The sequence below is a fragment of the Haplochromis burtoni genome, unplaced genomic scaffold (assembly GCF_018398535.1).
Source record: "Haplochromis burtoni strain Fernald_Lab_line unplaced genomic scaffold, NCSU_Asbu1 Contig_21, whole genome shotgun sequence".
Classification (NCBI taxonomy): domain Eukaryota; kingdom Metazoa; phylum Chordata; class Actinopteri; order Cichliformes; family Cichlidae; genus Haplochromis; species Haplochromis burtoni.
The window spans coordinates 2,138,852-2,160,192 of record NW_024582382.1 but is presented as its reverse complement, the minus strand read 5'-3'; the positions used below and the strand labels follow the sequence as shown (position 1 = coordinate 2,160,192).

General features: G+C 39.3%; 2 protein-coding genes across 2 annotated transcripts; one reads left to right on the top strand and one right to left on the bottom strand.

The window, feature by feature from the left end:
* Positions 1-825: 825 nt before the first annotated feature.
* zfand2a (zinc finger, AN1-type domain 2A) lies at positions 826-3,364 on the bottom strand (the record flags this gene model as incomplete). Its single annotated transcript, XM_005920274.2, is given in 5 exon segments — positions 826-1,094; positions 1,177-1,308; positions 2,343-2,437; positions 2,531-2,628; positions 3,163-3,364. Coding segments are annotated over 4 exon segments (438 nt in total). The 5' UTR covers positions 2,586-2,628; positions 3,163-3,364.
* An 11,214-nt stretch (positions 3,365-14,578) lies between these two features.
* Positions 14,579-18,998, top strand: uncx (UNC homeobox). The gene is made up of 3 exons (XM_005920273.3): positions 14,579-15,278; positions 15,794-15,969; positions 16,787-18,998. Exons 1-3 carry the CDS (start codon positions 15,020-15,022, stop codon positions 17,825-17,827), a joined length of 1,476 nt encoding a protein of 491 aa, XP_005920335.1. The 5' UTR covers positions 14,579-15,019; the 3' UTR covers positions 17,828-18,998.
* Positions 18,999-21,341: the final 2,343 nt, after the last annotated feature.

Below are 21,341 nucleotides of genomic sequence, written 5' to 3'. Positions count from 1 at the left end.
GACCACTCCTTGAGGAACGTCACATGAGGTTCATTTCCTTCTCATCAAATGCAAAAAACAATACAACCTGATAGCCATGGTACCATAAGAGCACTTGTGTTTGCTGATTCAGTCAGATTCATTAACATTGTTTAACACTTAATTTTCTCCGTTTGCCTTCCCTTTCATTGTTGCTCTCAATGACTTTCTAAGAAGCAGCACTTTTAAGCTGAATGTCAGTGAGAAAAACACTCCTCCATTCACACCAGCACAGACATGAGTGGCTTCAAGGGGGGTGAACAATTTTGGCATTCGGAGAAAAACATACTCACCTAAGTGCTGGCGCAACTGTCTGCCTTGAATCAGCCAAAGACATCTCCAAAGCTCTTTGTAAAGCCTGTTCTTCTGTCTGCAATGAGAGCACAGCACCACACCTATGTTTACATTGACCAAACTTTTTTTTTTTTTTTTTTTTAATTAATGGCATCATGCTGTGTAAACAATATACATACCAGGCCGGCCTGAAATGATGCTGATGGTGGTATAACATTCTGAGCTGAAACTGAAGTAGAAATTCGCTGGGCAGAGCTAAAAAACAAAATTGCGCATAAATAAAAACAAAAAAACAAATCTTAAATCACAAACATTCCCCATTTTCTCTGACACATTTAAATTCAATACGAGCTAAAAATACTCACCCAGTGCTGTGACTTCTGCTATTTGCATTCAGACCATTAGAAACAGGTCTTGTGTTTCCTGAACTAGAAGAACTGGAAGTAGAGGCAGACGTGGAGGAAGTACCTTGGGTCCTCATTAAAGCAGCATTTCTGAGACATCAGCAATTAAAAAAAAACAAACAAAAAACACAACAACAGCAAGGGGAAAAAATCAGTTCAAAGGTCCACACTGTCAGATTTCAGATGAAAGAACAGCATTATCGATGAACAGTTCAACGGTACTCACCCAGATTTGGACAGAGGTTTCCCGTCAGTCTTACAATCGTGGTCTAGTGGGTGACGGTGTTTAAGACAGTAATTTAAATGACACTGGTCACAGGTAACTCTTATCATCTCCTTCTGCTTACAGCCTCCTTTCGAGCATTTATTTGTGAAAATCTGAAAAAGAAAACATAGTCAGTTATTACTTTGTGGATTCTAACTGGCTGCTGGGTAAAACACAAATCAGTGTTATACTAACCTTTCTCTTTCTTTGTGCGGGGTCGGATTTACAGTCCCGATCAATGTGCTCACCAACTTTAATGTCAGGCATCTCTCCTCTCTTGACGGGAATGGGGGTGTTACACAAAGGGCATACTGGTACCTGGATATCCTACAGGGACAAATATAAGAAAAAAAAGAAAATGTTATTTAAAAAGGAAACATGATTACAGAACATCAATTAGATTACTGTGTCTACTTTTGCATTTCACTTCAGTAACTGCTTAAACTGAGGGGGAGGAGAGCCAGTCCCTAGTCAGAGCCAGTGTCCTGACAGCATGGTAGGTGCTTATTGTTGCTATGTGAGGAGTTTTTTTTGGTTTTTTTTGGCATTTATTTTATTTGTATTTATTTATTTATTTGTTTGTTGTTGATGGTGAAATCAGATTTTCCCTGTCTTTTAGCCTTTTTTTTGCCCGGATCCTGCCTACTTTTCATTCAGGAATTTGTTACAGTCACCTGGCAGAAACAACAAAAACACCTAGTGGAAAAGGAGACAAGGAGACAGAATTTCCTATAAATTTTAAGACTTTATTACCAATTAAACTCAGAGATAGACAAGCTGAAAGAAAACAAAACAACAAAACTCTGGACGCAAAGATTAAAAAGTCAAAGCCCTCTCCCCTCCACAGAGGAGGAGTAAACAGACAAACACTGAGCTACTCCCTCCCTGATCTAAAGTACTCCCTAGCCTGATTACTGTGTGGAGTCGGCTGCAAAGAGCAGCACCTAACGCAGGTGAATGAGGGTAAAACACACACAGGAAAACTACAGCAGGCCCTGCTAAGGCCACAACAGTTACCACAACCTCTCTCACTAACTGTAAACATAACATCAATTGCAGCCACAATAAGAACAAAAATGTGAAAAGCATGAACAGCATTTATTGTGATGCAAATAAATGCTAAAATATACATTTTTCTTAGACTCCAATATTAGGTTGAAATACCTGAAAATCAGGGACATTTAAAACAAAGGGATTTTTAAATGATCATTTCTCTAATCTTGTGTATTCTTGCCAGTAATTACATACTTCAAACAGCAGTTACTACAATGTTGACTTTAATGAAATTTATAAGGATATTGTAACTAAATAATAATAAAACATTTTCAACAAAGTCAATCTGTACTTTAGATATCGCTTACCTTTTTGTAGGATGATGTGCATTTGTGATTTGCATAGGTTATGTGATCCTTGCAGAATATCTCTTGACAAGCATCACATCTCATAGGCAGAAAATCTGTATTGTCGACAAAGTTATTATTATTAAAGTTCCAACCAAGCCTCGAAACGTAAACAATGGAGGGAACATGACTGTGCGCTTTAAACTCACCTAAACGTTTGCAGGTCTTCTCGGAGCAGTGCTCTCCTAAATCTGGGAACTCCATCTCTTAAAGCTACTTTTGAAGCAATATCCTGTGAATTTCAAACCTAAAGGAAGAGAAGGGAACATCTCACGGTAAGACTGGTCTTTCTGTACGCCAGCTAATGTTTTTATTGTGATAACATATGGTTATGAGTCCCTGATCTACGATGAGATTGCTAAATTGCTAGCCAGAAGCTAAGCTAACTTAAACGATTAGTTTAGTTACATAACCAAGTTTCTCTCAAGCTGGTTGCGATCTTGTGACAGCAAAGGAAAAAAAAAGTCCGATATTGAATCAGAATTATAAAATATTTTCAGCTGACGCTATTAACGCTTGCTTGATATAATAACATAACTACTTAGCACTTAAATAGAGCTAACAAATAAGCCAGTATGAAACTGTCTGTAAACGTCGAACAGGTGAAACCAAACAAATTAGCTGCATTTGTTTTAGACTAGACTCAAAAAAGGCGTAGTAAACATGTTTAAAAGACAGCTGTTTTGTTCATGTTTATGTTCGCTTAGCTGTTTGCTTAGCTAACAAAGCTAGCAAGGTGAATCTGACAGTTAACCTTAGCGTTGGTCTAAATTTCACTCACCAGATTCCGTTTTCCTGTCGCTCTGCTGTGCTACTGTAGGAGGCAATAACGTTATCTTAACTCATCCACCTTAATTCTGACTTTGTCGGTCCTTCTTGGTAATAGTTTCACGGGTGATCCCTTAGCACCGACATCTGCGTGCTGTTATGCTCAGCTGGCTGTTTTCGTCGAATTTTGGTGTGTCACGCACGCTCCTCCCACGTCAGGACGTACTCTACGTCAGAGAAACACGTCATCCTGGGTGTAGTTTCCTAGAGCTGAATCACAGATGAAACGTCTGGAAGGATCCACAATTTTACTCACTACTCACGATGACTGTCATTTATCTGGACGCCATGTAGCTGCTACAAAGAAATTGGTAGATTTTATTATTTTTTTAAGAAAGTTAAATGAGATTATTATTGTTTTTATTATTTTAAACAGGGGTATACAAACACTGCTCTATTCTGACAGTTTTTTTTTAAATTTCACAGGAAGTGGTGTGACATTCTTAAAAATATTTTTTAAGTAGGTGAAACCACAGGCTGTGAGTGAAACAAAGACAAAGCTCAGTATCAGATTGTGTCATAGCATACTACAGTATCTACCTGTCCCTTTTTAAATAAAGTAACCAGGCAGACATGGCAACATGAGCGTTTTATATATTTGCATTTACTCTCGTAAAAATGAACAATCTTCAAAAGAAAGAAACGTAATAATAAATGAAAAAGTTACACAGTGATTTATCATGAAATTCTAATGGCTTTGTACCAACATATACACTAACTGAATGGTAACACTAGTGTCATATAATTATAAAATAAACAGCTATAAGCATACAAAGTCATTCATTACAGTATTCTGCATAGCTTATTTCTATGAACTGTACCAGTAACAATCCTATTGAAGGCTTTTGCTCTTTTATTTTTTTTTGTTTTTGGTCTTAAGAAAGGCCCAACTTGGATCTTGACTGTGCCTACCAATCTCTGCCCTGAGACATTTTCACAGCTTTTTAACAATATGAAACAACCTTCAGAAGCTCTACTTAATGTAACAAATGGGATACTTTGAATTTGATTGTGTCCTGTATCAGTTTGTCTGTTTCCCCCCTTAATTTCTTAAAAAAGAAGAAAGAGTTAAAAAGAGTTGAAAATACTTGTAATTTGTTCCTGGAATCACTAGGATCTCTGGCAAACTGATCACCACATCTATATCAGCCGGAGAACCAGGTTACTTTTATTTTGAAATATTTAACCTGAAAAGCTGTTGCCTACAAGTCACAAAAACATGTGTAACCTGTTTGAATTATGATTTTATGATGTGAAGACCAGTGCAAACTCTACATCTAAAACATTATTTAAGAGGAGTGAAAAATGAGTTTGTGGTTTTAAAATATTTCCCAAACTGTGATGAACAAAGTATATCTTGCCATACTTTGTTTATTCAGCTCATAGAGCTATAACCTAAATAGACACTGAGCGAAGAAAAACAATGAAAGCCTTTAACAATCACATTAGTGCTGTGTGTAGTGTAGTTAGAGTTCTCATACATTGCTGGATGTTATCTTGTTCACACCGACCCATAGTGGTCACAATGTGTAACTGCTCCACAGAGAATAAGGACACTGTAAGCCAGCTTAGTAATAATAGTGGTGGCTTAAAGTTTGCTTGAATAATAACCACCTTAATATTGATATTATGAACCCCAGCAAAATGTAATGCAGTTGAAAAAAAAAGGACCTAAATAATAATCTATCAAGCATTCTTCACATCTGTGTGTAAGAACACCCGCTTCTCAGGTTGCCTGTAGCTCTGGCTTGAACAAAAGACTCCCATGTGTTCCTCTCTTGAGTGCAGAGAAACATAATGACACTTAACATCTCTTCAGCATTTTCATTTTCTGAAGCACATTATTTTTTTTCAGGCAAGCGATGCAGTCAAGAACACTTTACTTGTCAGGGGCTATTTCTTTCCCCAGCCTTGTATGTACTTCCAACACTTCACAATCCCTGCCAGCTAATTGTCCTTGAAAAAAGGGTTGTATCTTAATTAATTTCTCACTACAGTTCCCTTTGTCTGGCTCCTATTCATCAGTTGAAGTGACATGTAAGAGTGAATCATTATCATAAATTCGACATAATAGTCTAAAATTGAATTTCACCTTCTGGGCTTTTCCAGAGCCTTTCAACTGGTGTTTGTTGAGTTTCATTGCTTTTATTCACAGACAAGGTCAATAGAAGTCAGAAGTAAGAAAGGGTGTAACGGGGATCTTTATAGGACTATATTATTTACAAGACCATTTCTCCTGAGTTTAATACCTTTCCAGATATTTCAGACAAAACTGTTTAATGACATGAAGTCAAATTTATATTGGTTGTATGTTTAGTAGGAGTTCATTTAGTGTGAAAAAGCAGACTGTCTCTCATTATTTCTCTTCCTGATCTGCAGGTTAAATTTAGGCTGAAAAGAGTAATTTGTTACTCTTCTGTATGCGTCTCAGGATATCTTCTTCCTGCAGGCTGTGAGGGAGGAAGGAAACAGACTTCTGAGATTGTTCCAAGTCATCAGTAAATAATCAAGTTTTACATTTTGTACTGCAGCAACATTCTGCAAATCTTTGTTGTTAAAGACCAAACTTGTTTTCTAGAAAAGGGACACATCCTTACATCTTCACAAGTCCAAAACATATTCATTAAAGCGCTGTAAATTTATCCATAATGAGTGGATTTTACCAGTGGAGTGGGTTATGTTAAGAAACTTGAAGAGCAATGGGTTTGATACTAGATGTTAAGGTTTATCAGCATATTATCCAGTTCCTGTCATTAAGTCGTATTTGAGGTCTTGGATCCAAACCTTTTGAAGGTACAGAGTTTTTTAAAAGGAATGTGACACTTTTGTTTAATTTTTGTTGCCCTCGTTTGATTTTGTTGATGCTGAATGCAATGTATGTTATGTGTTTTCGTTGGTTTATTAATGGATAAATGGATGGATAATTGGCAACACAGATTGACAAAGAAAAGGTGGGACAGTTAGGGTGTTAAATAAGGTAGACAGGAGTACTTGGAGTCCAGGCATATGTTAAGAGAGTTGTGACAAAGGCAAAGAAAAAAAAGGCTTGCACTGAGTTTTATGTAAGGCTGGACAATAAGGAACAAGAACAGGACTTGTATTGACTGGAAAAGCTGTGCAGCAGGTTAGGGTGCTTAAAGATAAAGATGGACATGTGCTAACAAATGAAAGCAGAAGGAGTGCATGAGGAGCTGAAGAATGAAAAATGAGACAGAGGAGGACAGATGATGGAAAGATAGTAAATCAGGAAGTTCAGAGGATTAGTAGTCACTTTGCACCCACCCCCCCACCCCCACCCCATTTATAGCTACAAATGTATAGTACTCTCATAATGTAGCCACAGTTAGTGCAAAACTAGACATTTTCTCTAGCTTCAGAAGTGGATCAATGAAATCATCACACAGTGGGCTGAGGACACAACATCAGCACATTTCCATTTCATTTGTTTTGCAATTTACGAGTAGAGCCATGCTTTAAAACTAGCTGCACAAGCTGATAAATGACCTCTTTTTAGTTTCAAAGAGACACAAGGGGTACTTCCCAAAGTCTGACCTGCATAGGCCCATCTGCTCAGCGCCTTCTTCAGTCATGCTGACTAACAAGATTGCTGCCGAAGCACCGACTACTTTGAACCAAATAATTAAACTGAGGTTCCAGTGCAATAACTTTTTTGTCGTGTTTAAGTTTTTCATTGCCAAATTGTACAAATTAGTGCAACTTATTAGTGTATGAGTAGAATTCAGCTGAAAAGACATGAGGACTTTATTGGGTGGGGCTTGACCCCTGAGGCCCATACATAACAGACACTGGAGAAATATAGAAATGGTCAGAAGGAGTTGCACTGTGTCTTTGTGGATCTAGAGAAAGCATAGGATAGAGTACTGAGACAAGAACTGGTACTGAGTGGGGAAGTCAAGAGTGAGAGTTATCCAGGGCATGTACGAGGATAACAAGATAGTGGTAATGTATGTGGTAGGAGTGACAGATGTGCTAAACGTGCAGGTGCAATTACATCAGAGTTCAGCTCTGAGCCCTTTCTTGTTTGCAGTGGTGATGGATAGGTTGACAGATGAGATCAGGTAGAACTTTCCATGGACTACGATGTGTGCTTACAGCTACTCATACAGTAAGGAACAGGTGAAAGAGAGCCTTGAGAGTGGAGGTATGCTCTGGAGAGAAGAGGAATGAACCTCAGTAGAACAGAGTACATGTGCATGAATGAGAGGCAGATTAGTGTAACAGTAAAGATGCAAGGACTAGAAACAGAGAAGGTGGATGATTTTAAATAACTTATATCATACCAAACCAAAAGACAGTGTACCAGAGATGTGAAGAAAAGAGAGCAGGCAGGGTGGAGTGGATGTAGATGAATGCCTGGGTATAAGTAGTAAGAATGGAAGGAAAGGTTTGTGAGATGGTAATGAGACGTAGTGAGGCCGATTGACCAACAGGATGTCAGTGGAAACTGTGCTAATTTTAGAAAAGGGAGAAGGTGTGTTTGGCATCAGGGGGAGAAAAGTAAAAGCAAGAGTGTGGAGGTAATAGTACTTTAAATGTCGGGACTGTGACTGGTAAAGTAAATTGAAACCTTGTATAATGTATGGTTTGGAGATGGTAGCACGAACATAAAGACAGGAGGCGGAGTTGGAAGTAGCAGAGTTGAAATGCTCAGATTCTCATTGGGAGTGACCGAAAAGGACATTAGAAATGAGTATATCACAGGACCTGTAAGAGGTTTGGAGACAAAGAGGCAAGGCTGTGATGGTTCGGGCATGGAATAGCGGGATAGTGAATACATAGGACAAAGGATATTAAGACAGAGCTGCCAGGCAGAGGAAACAGAGGGAGACCACACAGAAGATACATGGATGTAGTGAAGGACATGCTGGTGTGACAGAGGAAGATGCTAGGGTTAGCATGCAATGCAGAAAGATGATTTGCTGTGTCTCCTTAATGAAAGCAGCCAAAAGAAGAAGAAGAAGAAGAAGCAGAAGAAGAAAAGGAAGAAGACTATTAAAAAGGATTTTGTGTTTCATATGATGTTTCACAGCTTTTTTATAATAAGCCTTTTGAGATAGGAAGAAAAAAAAAACTCCAACAGGGAATAACAATCATTTGGTGTTAATTATGTGCTGTATTCAAGGTTTGGCTAAAATTCTCAATTTTACTATTGTTTGGTTTTAGCTAACTTGATTTAGACTGAATAGGATTCATAATACATGCCATTTTGTGGTCCTGGAATTACAGTTAAGTGTCTCCCTGGCAAATTGATCATCACAGATATGATTTGTCAGCCAGAAAAATATTTTAGTGCTCTCTATCTTTTGAAATATTCAACCCCAAAAGACTCCTTGAAAGTAATGCAGTTCATGAAAATGTGTGTAATTCAGTTTTATTAAAAAGTTTTATAGAGCCATATAATAATAATTCCAATCGACATTAAATATTTAAACCCAGGACCAATCATCCAATCTTCTGATAATTTGCCAGGAATGGATTCTTAAATTTTAGTTTGGACTGTTCCCTATAATGAGTGAGCATAATGTAGTGAAATAGACTTTAGCATTGTTTTAGATGGCACACAGTTTAAATCTTGCGCAAAATGATGGCTTAAAATGTTAATTTATCAGAGCAGAAACCCTGTTGGTTTAATTCCCCACTAAGTGGTGTCTTTGCAGGTTTCACCAGATGATGGCAGCAGGATTCTTCCACAAGCTGGCACTCTCTGGGTTAAGGGAGATCCACAATTCCTGACACAACAGTTACACTTTGCAAATGCAATGTGTTTTTGTGTTTATATGGTCATAATGACTCAGAAATCCAGTCATTTCTTTAATGATTCAAATTTCCAACACAAAGACAAAGAAGTTACACTAAAAAAGACATTCGCATGATAACAGCAGCCTATATTTTACTGCATTTAAAGCTTCTGTAGTTCAAATGACTGATCAAATATCTCCGGTACTTTAATGATTTACACGAATATTTAAAAATGTTATGTGTATTTGAGATCCTCCATAATTACAGCATAATTATTTATAAAAGAATCAATAAAGGAAGCGATCTAAGTGACATCAGTAGAAATATTTCCCCACTGAGATGTTCGTGTAGTAGGCGAGTGGATCACAGGGTACTGACAGAAGCAGTTACACAGCTTAAATATCTCTGCTGTTCTACAGCACCTGCCTCATAAGCTGCCAAAGCTGAGGCCAGATGGCACTACTCTGAAAACACCTGGTGCTCTGCACACATCCCTTCCTCACACACTGTGGACTCAAACCTCCTCTTCTGCTATTGTTAAGGATGCAGTTAGATTATCAGTTGTATTAGAGGATTACAGCAACAACTCAATAGAGGATTTGAGTAATACAAAAGTACATCTAAAGAAAAGAAAAAGTCTTAAATCTCTATTCTTCACTCAAAATCTGATGAATCGTCTTCACCTAAATTCAGGCCATCAATATTTAATAAAAATATATAAAAATATGCCAGCATTGTCAAACTTGTGTGCTTTTGACATTTTGAGCTATTAAGAGATCTTAGGTCAGTGACATGGTGAGGAATGTGTTTCAGATTAAATTGCACCCATCTGTGGTATTTGTTTTATTTTGTGGGATTTATCTAGATATAGTGAACCTCTTCAAAGATGTCTTTATTATTTTTGTGTGTCTGTCCACTACCTAACTTTTGCTAAACAACTGAAAGTGACCAGCCACTAGAGGGCACAGCAGGTCTTATTAACCATCACTAACGCGTCCCTTGAGACGGGGTTTTGGTGGAGCTCTGATGTGGGGTCAAGGTGGCCTGTAGGTTTAGAAACTTATGGATCCATGTTAGTGTGTAAGTGTATAAACTGTGTGAGAGGAAGGCTTGTAACAAAGTAAACCACACAGAATGTGTGAGCATGATTGTATTCATGGAGAAAATACCAACTTGAAGAGAAACACAATAATAACAGCAAGCAATTTTTTCAAAAATCTTTTGTAGAGCATGAGCAGTCTTAAAACATGCAGCTAAAGTTTGTCGAGCAAACATTTGAAAAGCTCATATTGAGCTTCAAAATGTATTTTTTTCGCCTTGTTTATCCCCAGTGTAGTTCTAGTGAATATCTCTGGGGTTGTTTTTTTTTTTTTTTGTATTTTTTTGTACAGAAGCAGATGGCCGGGCTGCAGAGTACAGTCACCGCTCTCTCTACCAGCTCTGCAGCGAGGAAACAGCGAGGGATTGATGGCAATCCTGCCATCACTTCCAAGTTGGCTTGTAAAGTGAACAAGCCTAGCAACTAGTTAATATTGGACGGTTAAAAAATAGCTACATGTCTGTGGCCTCCACTCAACTTTATCCGCAGTTTTTTATTTAATACTTTGATTAGTTGTCAAAGTTTGGGGATGCGGCTCTTGAGCAGTTTACCTGCACAGCGTGTAGGCAGAAGGTGAGCTGAAGGGCAGGAGCGTTTATTTATTGAAGTTTTGGAGGATGCTGCTTCAAATCAGACAAACCCATCACTTGTAAGTACAAGTCTTAAGCACAGCCAAGCACAGAGGCTGCACTGACTGCAATAACGCACACGGTGACAGGCAAACTGCATGCATATATGCACCTATTCACATTTTCACCCATCCACACCCATTTGGGATTATACGCAGGGTGGCTTAAAATGTGGATAGGCTACACTTTGTCATATAACTGTAGAGTTGAATTATTAGATTGAAGTTGAATAATAAGCACTGAGTCAAACAGCACACCCTTCATCTGCGGAGCTGTAATTAACGGGGGCAAAATGCAGGCGATGGCGAAGGAAAAAAAAAATGCAAATTATTCTGCACAAAGGCTCCTCACAAATTGGCGTCACCATTTCTCAAATTATATCATTACTATATTTTGAAAATGTTAATCTGTTGAGCGGATTTCCCGGGGGAGTTGAGTAAATTAGTTCTATTTCCGAGACTGCCTCTCTGCAAAGGCACGGCAGCGACAAGCACCTCTGATTTGCTGATTACAATTAGACTCCCCAGTTTGGGCTCCTTCAAGCATTGATAATTTTCGGCATATTAAGCACGTTTTAGCAAAGGTGATAAGTCAGTTTTAATTGAAATGAAATTATTATTCTAATGGAAGTTTGGTTATTATTATTAGGAGGCACTAGTCATTCTAGCTTCATTTTTAATATATAAATGCTGGGGAGTAAAAAAAGATTTTGAAGGGCATTAGGGTGTCAGGATTGAATGAGGTAATTTGAAGGGAATTACTTTCTCTTCTATCAGAAATGAACTGAATTAAAAGTCCAAATCAATCGCTTTCACTTCTCCATTCTACTTTGACAGCGGCACAATTACAGATAATTAGATGGGAGGAAACTTTTAATTGTGGGATTAGAGGGAAAGAGAATTTGTAGGATCAGAGGAAAATTTCTAGGCAGAGTTTCTTGCTTAAAATCGAATCAAAGGATTTGCGAGCTTAAAATGGCAACCAGCTTTTTTTTCCTCCTGCTGTTTAATTGGAATTGCATCTAGTTCATCCAAATCATCCAAAACAATTAATTTAGATTTAATTCTATAATTATCATCAAATCGAATAATGTGCAACCTAATTTAGATAGTTAAAAATTAACGTGCGTGAAGTTAATTGAGTAATTAAACTCCTAAACTGCTGCCTATTAATTTGCCTGCCTAATTAAAAATGAATTTGATTCTCTGCTACTAAAGTAGGCATCAGTGTTGGATGGGCATGTTGATAAGGCCTCTGTCTTTTTTGGGGTGAGGGGGGTGGTTGGGAGGGGATTGGGGTGTATCATTTGAACACCTATATTAAGTTGGCAAGCCTATGAATTTCAGTTATCTGGTTATCTGGAGTCAGGTGAATGTGCTGCTGCAAAATCCTCTTATTGGATGCTCAGCCAAACAGACAAACAACACAAAAAGTTGGCATTAAAGAGCCTTATTTAGGGAGGGGAAGATAAAGTGCAAGTACACAAAGTTAACTTCAGGTTATTTAGTTAAAAATAATAACTTTAATGGGTGTAAAACTCTAGGCAAATATGCGTCTGAGTTCCTATAGTCTGCTCGCTTGGTCCTTTGATCCCTTGATTAGAGTATGACTAGTAAATGAATGAGTGGGCATGGGGAGTTTGTGTGCTAAGGGGAGTTTAGCACTGCCACTGCTGTTTTTCTTCACCTAATTCATCACTGTGGCGAGTAGTTGATTTACAGCCTATAGCAGCCACCTTAAGAGCACCCCTAAGAGAATAAAGCAACATTTAACACTCCTATAAATGATTTAAATACGCGAGGATTGATGCAGTGGTAGAATAAAACTATAAGGTGTGCGTAGCTCCGAGTATATGGCGCTCATATAAGAGGAAAAACACACTCTCAGGGCTTCAGTCTGCGTGACTATTCTGCTATTAGTCTCAAGAATGAATTTAAATATATTACTAAGGGTTGGGGAGGCCTTTTGTCATTGAATCTGTGCATAAGGAAAGAGACTAAGCCTCAAAGTGAGAAATGAGCCATCTATAGGGAAATATCAAGTAGCAGGAAAATGTCACGATAATGTTGAGTTGCTTTAGACAGAGCAAGCTGTTTTCTACGTTATTTTGTGTAAGTGCACACCTTAGGCTTGTCAAGTGCTGTAATTTACAATTATTTTTAAAGGAAAGTGTTGAAATTGCATTAGTGTGTATCTGTCAGCCTCCCCTATTTACTTGTCGTGGAATTTATCTTCCTGGATAGAAAGTTAATCAATTAGTTTATAGGCCCTGTGCACTTATTGATTCAGATCAACAATACATAAATGCAATAAAGATGTTGTGTCCTGTTGTAACAAACGGCTTGGACATATAAATCAGGAAGACAAAAAACATTAATATTTTCTTTTTCTTTTTTGCCTCTGAACAACTGCCAAAAGGTCCAGTTGTAAAAAAGGTAACAAGGCAGGGCAGCGTCGCGGCTGAATGCTGGCCTTGTTCGCCTTATTATCGGGTTAATTAAAGCTAGAATCTGACAATGTCACCCGTTGTAGAAAAACGGATTTGAATGCAATGTCTCAGGAGACTGTGTCAAGGGCTGCTTTTCACTGAGCTCCTGTGTGCGCCCGAGTGGGGGGAGTGGGGGGTGAGGTGGGGGGTGCAACCCATATATATGCTTGGGATTGACTAAAAGCAATTATTGAATTTTAGATGTTCAAAAAAAAGGGGAATGAGCGGGGAGGAATTATTCATAAGATCTTGTCCATGTGCGTTAAAATTAAAGTTAAAATACAAAGAGAGAGCGCTTCAAAGACAAGCCCACCGCTGCTAAAAAGGAAGATGGATAAATGGGCGAGATCATTTCTGAGGAGTTCATTAAAATGTAGAGCTACACGCTGAAATACAGAGGGTTGTTATTTGGGCTTGGGGGTCAAGTGACGAGCGGATTATATACTTCCTCATAATAATATTAATTAAACAATTTGCATGCTAATAGGGTAACAATTATCGCAGCTTCTGTTGAGAGATTCAGGTTATTACAACATGCCAATCCGGGTGCCAAGGGTCAGGGAATGAGTGGGGTGCGAAATTTCAACTCTGATTAACATTATGACAGCGCCAGACTTGGGATAAATAAAGTCGAATTAATTATTTGAAAACCTAATGAGCAGATAGGATTTAGGCTAGTCACATATTGAGTGCCAGGTTGCACAAGCAGGGGAGCTTTCCACTTTTGTTTCCTGACATGAAATGTTGTGTATGTTTGTATAGTGCACATATGGGACTGGCTTTTTTTTTTTGTTGTTGTTGTTGTTGTTAATTCTGCTCGCTTGTATTGTCTTTGATGTTTAGCAGTAATCTCTAGCAGCTGACGCTTTTATTCATATAGTTATGTATTTTGTTCATAAAACCCTGGTCGTAATCGAAGCTTTCGCCTTGTAACAGTAAAAGTATTATCGGTTGACTTTCACTTTGCGCCTTCAGCTACCCTTTAAATACACCCATATTTCCAACAATCACCCTATTTGTTTTACGCCCTGCAGGTGACCTGTCTGAGTATAAAAGGTTTAGTGCATTTAAATGATGATCCATACCTAACGTGGGGGGTTCCTCTTAACTCAGTGGTTCCCAAAGTAGGGTTTAGGGACAATGCTTGACCCCCACTGTCCGCAGAAAAAGGATCAGCCATCCCCAGGATCGGAGGTCTTTTTTAATTTTTACTAATATATATCTTTTACTTTATCCCCATCCTTTGCACTTCATACATGCAAGTAAAAAAAGAGAAAGAAACAATGGGTCAAAAAATAATATCAGCAAACATATTTAAAGCCAATGGGTCTACGTGATAAAAATACATATATATCATTACTGTCGTTATTATTTAATCAGGTCTAATATTTATCTATCTGCAGGTCCTCTAGTGAACAAAAAGTCTGGGATCGAGCCTGTGGCCTAATCTATCCGCCTGTAGCCTTTTCTTCCCGGCATTCAGTGAGCCCTTCCTCCCGGTGGGTCCCCCGTGTAGTTGCGATGTAGTTCTTATCAAAGCCCTCCTGTCTTGTTGTGACAGCTCTGATATTGTTTATTGAGGTGGATGTCAGCTTTAATTAGCAATCGATACGGGGAGCGTTTGCAGAGCGCGTCTCTGACGTCAGAGTCCATTACCGCTTTTCATTGGGTCTCATATTCCCAGAGCCTGGGCTAATTATTGGGAGGTTCATGTGGATAAAGTACAGCTCATCGCTCCCTTCACATCATGTCCCCTACTCGTTTGCCACACTCACTGCATGCTTTTTAAATTCCCATCACCGGCCTCCAAACGTCGTTTCCTTTTGCCTGCGGGATGATGGACAGCAGGATACTGGATCCACCTCACGCCCAGTTCGGAGGCTCTCTCGGCGGGATGGTGGGCTTCCCGTACCATCTGAGCCACCATCACGTTTACGAATTAGCCGGGCATCAACTTCAATCTGCGTCCGCGGTTCCTTTCTCAATAGACGGATTACTTAATGGTTCGTGCGCGGCTTCAGTGGGTAATTCCAACCCCCTCTTGTCTTCGGGTTGCGGGATGAATGGAGATAATCAGCAGTACAAACTGACAGGTAAGCCACATTACACAGCACACAATAACCTCCCATCAATGCTGGCTTGTTGCACAGAGACAAAAAACCCAGAAAGAAACAAAGACAGGATGTTGCGATACAAGTTGTCTTCTTCATCGCGTGTTTAAAAGGCGAGCAGAACCTCGCACACAGGCACAGATTTATCTTCTTCGCCCCCCGACTTCATTTCATTCATCGAAAGCTGAAGATGCATCCAAGGAAAACAATGTTTCTGTCAGTCAGTAATCACTGGAGCAGGGGAATGCCCGTGTTAGTGTTTTAAGCTTTGCTTATTTATTTATTTTTTTAAAAGAAAGAATTGCATGGAAGCTGCAACACACACGTGTGAAATGCTGCAAATTTTCAAATGAGACCATAATTTTCGGGTCTAAACTTTGCAAAACCCTTTACCCGTGCATGACACCGACGCTGTTAAAAATATACTAAAATGTGACAATTAAAAGAAAAAAAAAATACTTATCCTCTGTTTACATTTATTCTCATTCTGCTGTCAGACTCGGGAGACCCAGACAAAGATAGCCCTGGCTGCAAGAGGCGAAGAACTCGCACAAATTTCACAGGTTGGCAGCTGGAGGAATTAGAAAAGGCTTTTAATGAGAGTCACTATCCGGACGTGTTCATGAGGGAGGCACTGGCTCTCCGGTTGGACTTGATAGAATCAAGGGTTCAGGTAAATACGTATTTATTTTTATGAATCCGAGTCGTGACTGTGAGCTCTGTCTCTCTGTTATCTCTTTGTTTACGTTTTATTTATCCATGATAAAGATTAGGTTTTCAATTTTAAGCTATACAGAGACAGAAAGTGTAACTCAGTCTTTCAGCAGTATGGGGCAATTTGGGAAATAATATAAGCTATATTATATGTAGGATATGTTTTCGTAATAAATAAAATATTTCACAATATGATTGTGTTTTTTCTGGCATTTCAAAAATTATGTTAGTGCATAAATATAATAATAACAGGTTTGTTTAAAATAACAAACAAGTGATGAAGTTTTAGGTAATTATTTGGGGGGCAATGTTGGCTTATATTCGTCATATATGTTAAAATATAACCAAAAATAATGAGATATAATAAGACATAAGATATATGTCCCTAACATACCTGTTTTGTTTTGTTTGTTTTGGTTTTATTTTATTTTATTTTATTATTTTATTGGTTAAATTTTTGAAGACAGCCAAGTGGAAGTTTGCAAAGTTTGATCGTATTCGAGAGTTTACCTTGGAAAAATATTATTTGAAAAGTCTTCTAATGACCCACACTTCAGTTATCATGTAAAACCAGAGCTTTTTATTTAAGGCTATTTGGATGTAATCAAAGGCCTAATTAAAGAGCTGCACAGAAATCAGCAAGAGCGAGACGTAACCTGAGTATTTGTTTAATTACCATATTGTTAACACACCGGCGATTTTGGGCCTAATTAACTTCCCCTTTGCAATGACAGACGTGCTCATTACACACATGTTCACCTTTCTTTTCTCCGCAGGTATGGTTTCAAAATCGCAGAGCCAAATGGAGGAAAAAGGAGAACACAAAGAAAGGTCCAGGTCGACCTGCTCACAACGCCCACCCCACCACCTGCAGCGGGGAGCCCATGGACCCGGAGGAGATCGCCCGGAGAGAGCTGAGCAGGCTGGAGAAGAAGAAACGAAAGCAGGAACGCCGGCTGCTAAAGTCCCAGAACAAGCTTGTTTCTGGGGATTTATTTCACACCCCGGGATCAGACAGCGACAGCGGGGTGTCGCATGTGACCGACAGTGACCACAACACAGGCCCACCCTTTGACTCTGTGGGTGGAAATCAAACGCAATCGAGCTGCGACCAAACACCTCACTCTCTCCAGAGCCAAAACCACAACCAAAGACACTTGGACAGGGACGCTGGCGACTCCGAGCTGGACTCGCCCGACCCCAGTCACGGGCCAAGCCTGTGTTCCAACAACAGCAGAGCCTCCAGCATGCAGAAACTCAACCCTTTTAGCGTCGAAAGCCTCCTTTCGGACCACAGACCGAGACGCAACCCCGCGGCCTTACCCTCCTCACGGCCTTTGATAGGGAAGGGACACTTCCTGCTCTATCCCATCACACAGCCGCTTGGATTCATTGTTCCTCAAACTGCCCTGAAGACGACAACAGCAGTAAACTCTGACTGTGACACGCCGGCGGAAAGAACCCAGGCTCACGTCCGCTGCAGCGTCTCTGCGAGCTCTGCGGGATGTACGAGCAGCTCGCCGGACTCTGCAGAAACCACGCAAAGGGCACAGGTGGGATCAGAGGCAAAGACAAATTCACCGCACACGAGCCCGCCCAGGGCCGCCTTTTCCACTGGCAAAAGTACTCAGACCTCGGTTATTTGCAGCGATTCGACTTTCGCTCACGAACACGGTTCACAGCTCGTTGAGTCTGTGGATGCAGGCAAAAAAGAGCATTTAGAAAACAAGGATCACCCCAGCAGCTCCGAGTCTGTCCTCAGTGACTGTCCTGCAGATACAAAGACAGACTCTAAAGAACATGTCGACATGGAATAAATGAGCAGGGGGGGTTAAAGAAAAAAGAAAGAAAAACAGCAGAACCATACCGATATAGCCCCTAAACTACACATTTCATTAGGCCAAAGGTTAACCAGAATCTACATCTTTGCATCTAATTTCTAGCCCCCCCCTCCCCAGCTGATATTTTGACAATGTGCTCTCTCTCTCTCTCTTCTCCTCTCTCTCCCAATCTCTGCGAGTGTGTATGTGTGTGCGAGTCGGGAGTCTATAGATATCCTTTAATGTGTGATACTTTGTCAAGAAAAACAAAACACGAGACCACGACACCAACAAAAATCCTCAAGAGCTGTAAGAAAGGTATTATACTATTTATATATGTAAGGTTTTTCTTAAATAAATCTATTGTATACAAGCACCTCAAACCGTGTGAGACCTTAAATAGCAGCACATCCAGTGCAGGACTACAGTAGGAAGGGCTTTCTTAAGAAATCTCATGTTGTACTTTGTATATTGCCTTAACAAATTTATTCATCTATAAGCCCCCACTGAAATGAGGTTACGAGCCTGAGGCGAAAAGGACCCGCTCGACTCCTGCAGAGTTTTGATATGAAAGTAATTATTTTCCCGGTGGCTACTGCAGGGGGATTCAGTTTATTTTAGCTCAAAGGGGGTTATAATACATTACCGATTTCTAGTGATATGAAATCACATAAACTTCCAAGAATAATAGAATTAGCATGAAAAGGCCTGGGTGTCAAATTGAAATAGGAAAATAATAGCCCTGGCAGCTGGGAGTGTGTGTGTTTGTGCATATTGGATAGAAGATGGGGATTCGTGGGGAGGCATTTTCATGAGCTTTTTTTTTCTTCCTCCTCTCCCCTTCTTCTTCTTCTTCTATCTCTCTCCCCACTTTGTCAGGGCCCCTTGTAGCAGGGCTATATTAAGATAGATGTTCGATGATATCCCTCATTGTTCTGTCGCTTTACATTGATGTTTCTGTGTTATCAGCCTATTGATCATGCGTCGGCTGTAATAGGACGGGCTGAGGCAAACGTGCCTATTTACAATAGCAGAACACATTTGTTCTAATAGGGTTGGTGTTCCCCAGGGATGCCGTGCAGGATCTGGGACATCTGCTCCCTTTTGCAATATTAGCAGTGTTGACCACAATATCAAGACGACCAAAGGATGAAATGTCGAGGCGACTGTGTAGCAACATTATATATATATACTGTATATTTATATATATATATATATTTATATATATTATATATAATATATATTATAAATATAATATTAATATTTATTTATTAAATAAACAAATAAATCCCGTCCAGCTATATGTAGAGTTGCTGGTTCACTATTAAGAGCCACAAGCCCTTTAGTGTTCTCTTTGGGTCTTGATTTGCAAATAAATTGAAAATAAGAGGGGTGAGCTTTACATCTGAGCCGGCGCAAATGAATTTCTGAGCCAGTGTCCCTTTCAAAATATTTACATAAATTTCAACCCATGCAGCTGTTTGCTCTAGGAAGCAATGTCTTATTAGGTTGGTGGGGGGCAGGGGCAGGCGCAGCCAACATGGCACACGCAGTGAACACGCACAAGATTAGGCCTGCACGGCTCTGGGTTAGAGGTGTATCTCTGCATGGTGTTTATAGTGCTGAGATGATAGATTCCACATCGATTTTGTGCTTCTTCTTTTATTATTAATTTATTTTACATTCCGCTATTAATCCCAGTTTTGAGGGGGGTTTTGCAGTGTTTTTGTATGATGCATAATGGATTACATTTTGCGCGTTTCCGTTCTAAACTCTGACACAAATGCAGACAGAAAAGACCAAACTGCAACCACTGCGAGTTGGTTAAAAAAATGGTGTATTTACTAAATTGTGGGATAACCGAAGCCAATTTGAAATAACCCCTAAGATTCTTCGGTGTGTGTTTTTCCATGCTACTCTGAGGCTATTTGGGACGTATGCCCAGTTCATCCATAATTCATTAGCGCACTGAATAGGAGTATCGCTGGCTGCACATTGGTGGCCTTAAGGTGAAATTAGCGATTTGCTTAAGTAGTTAAGCTTTTCTTGCCTGAGAGCTGCACGCTGCATGATTCAAGACAAACTATCAATCGATATGCCCAGGCAGCCTCCAGGAGATGTGTCGTCCATGAATCATACTTTATGAATTCAATTTATACCCGGAGAAATTTTCAATTTGAACGCCGGATCATTATGGGAGAGTGTAAATTGTTTTTGCTCTATTATGCATCGGACGCCATCATTTTTCTTTCTAATTACGGAGGTGTCAGGTCGGGCTGTCATGCAGACGCTGATTTTCAATTTAACTGATCATCATGCATTCATTTTCCCATTTGATAAATCTGCTATCTCGAAGCTTCTCCATGCCCGGAATGCTAAAAGAGAGGCACAGATTGGCAAAGTAATAGGGGCCTGTATGCGGCAATAAGTGCAGATCAGGCAGCTAATTTAGCACCTCCTGGTATTTCCATTTCCATTTCTCATTTCCAACTCTCAAAGGAGGAAAAGCAGCCCAAAGGCAGAAAGCTGGTAGGCTTTTCATATCGGAGAAAGACAGAGAAAAAAAAATCTACCAAAACGGCTTGTTTTCAGCCACACATTCCCTAAATTAGGATATCAAGCTTAATTAAGGCTAATAGAGTTTTCTCAGTATGTGTTAGTTTTATTTAATAGAAACAAATTTGCGCAATTAATTATGGCCGAGATATTAAGAGTCTCATTTGCAGCATTCGAGCTGCAGACTAAATCAGCGTCTTCAGAAATAAGCCTCTCATTTCCAAGCCAAATGACTATCCAAATGTTTTTATACGAGCTTCCATCACACACGGTTTATCGGTTGATTTTCTGTAATATATACAAGCAAACTAAGTCAGACTGGAGACAAATTTACACAAGTGACGATCTATTAATGCACAGATTTAAATATAGATTTGTGGGGTTTTGTCCCGCAGAAATTGTAGTATTTTGCGCACTGAGTTTTATATATATTATAATAATAATAATAATAATAATAATAAAATATATAATTAATATATATATATATATATATATATATATATATATGAATCAGAAGCTGATTCAATATTACTCAAATTATTTTCAATGAGAGTGGCGGAAAGGATTTAAATTTTTCATGCTCAAATCAACTCAAATGGACAATGGTGTTCTCCCCACAAATCCATCTGTCAGTGCAGGCTACTCTTGTGCGCTTTGTGTTCCTGCATGAGATCTTAGAGGCTCTGAAGGCTCAGTTTGGATAAGAAAAAACCGTGTCCCTTTAAAAAGGATCCTCCATAAAATAAAATGGCACTTGACATTTGGCTTCTCCTGCAGCAACTCTGCCATGCCTTTAAGGATTATTTTACATCTCATACTCATTAATGCGCCGGCGGATTTAATCATTCTTATCTTTCCTGTGCATACCTGGGATAAGCCTGAAATTACCATCTGCATTGATTTCTGGACAACCCTTAAAATAATTTTAATTATGGCTGAGTATTGCGCGAAAAAA

Excerpts from the sequence above, each read along its gene's own strand:
- uncx (XM_005920273.3), top strand. The coding sequence starts at position 15,020 with ATGATGGACAGCAGGATACTGGATCCACCTCACGCCCAGTTCGGAGGC. Across the intron at positions 15,279-15,793 it reads TCAGCAGTACAAACTGACAG|ACTCGGGAGACCCAGACAAA; the intron begins GTAAGCCACATT and ends TTCTGCTGTCAG. Across the intron at positions 15,970-16,786 it reads TGATAGAATCAAGGGTTCAG|GTATGGTTTCAAAATCGCAG; the intron begins GTAAATACGTAT and ends TTTTCTCCGCAG.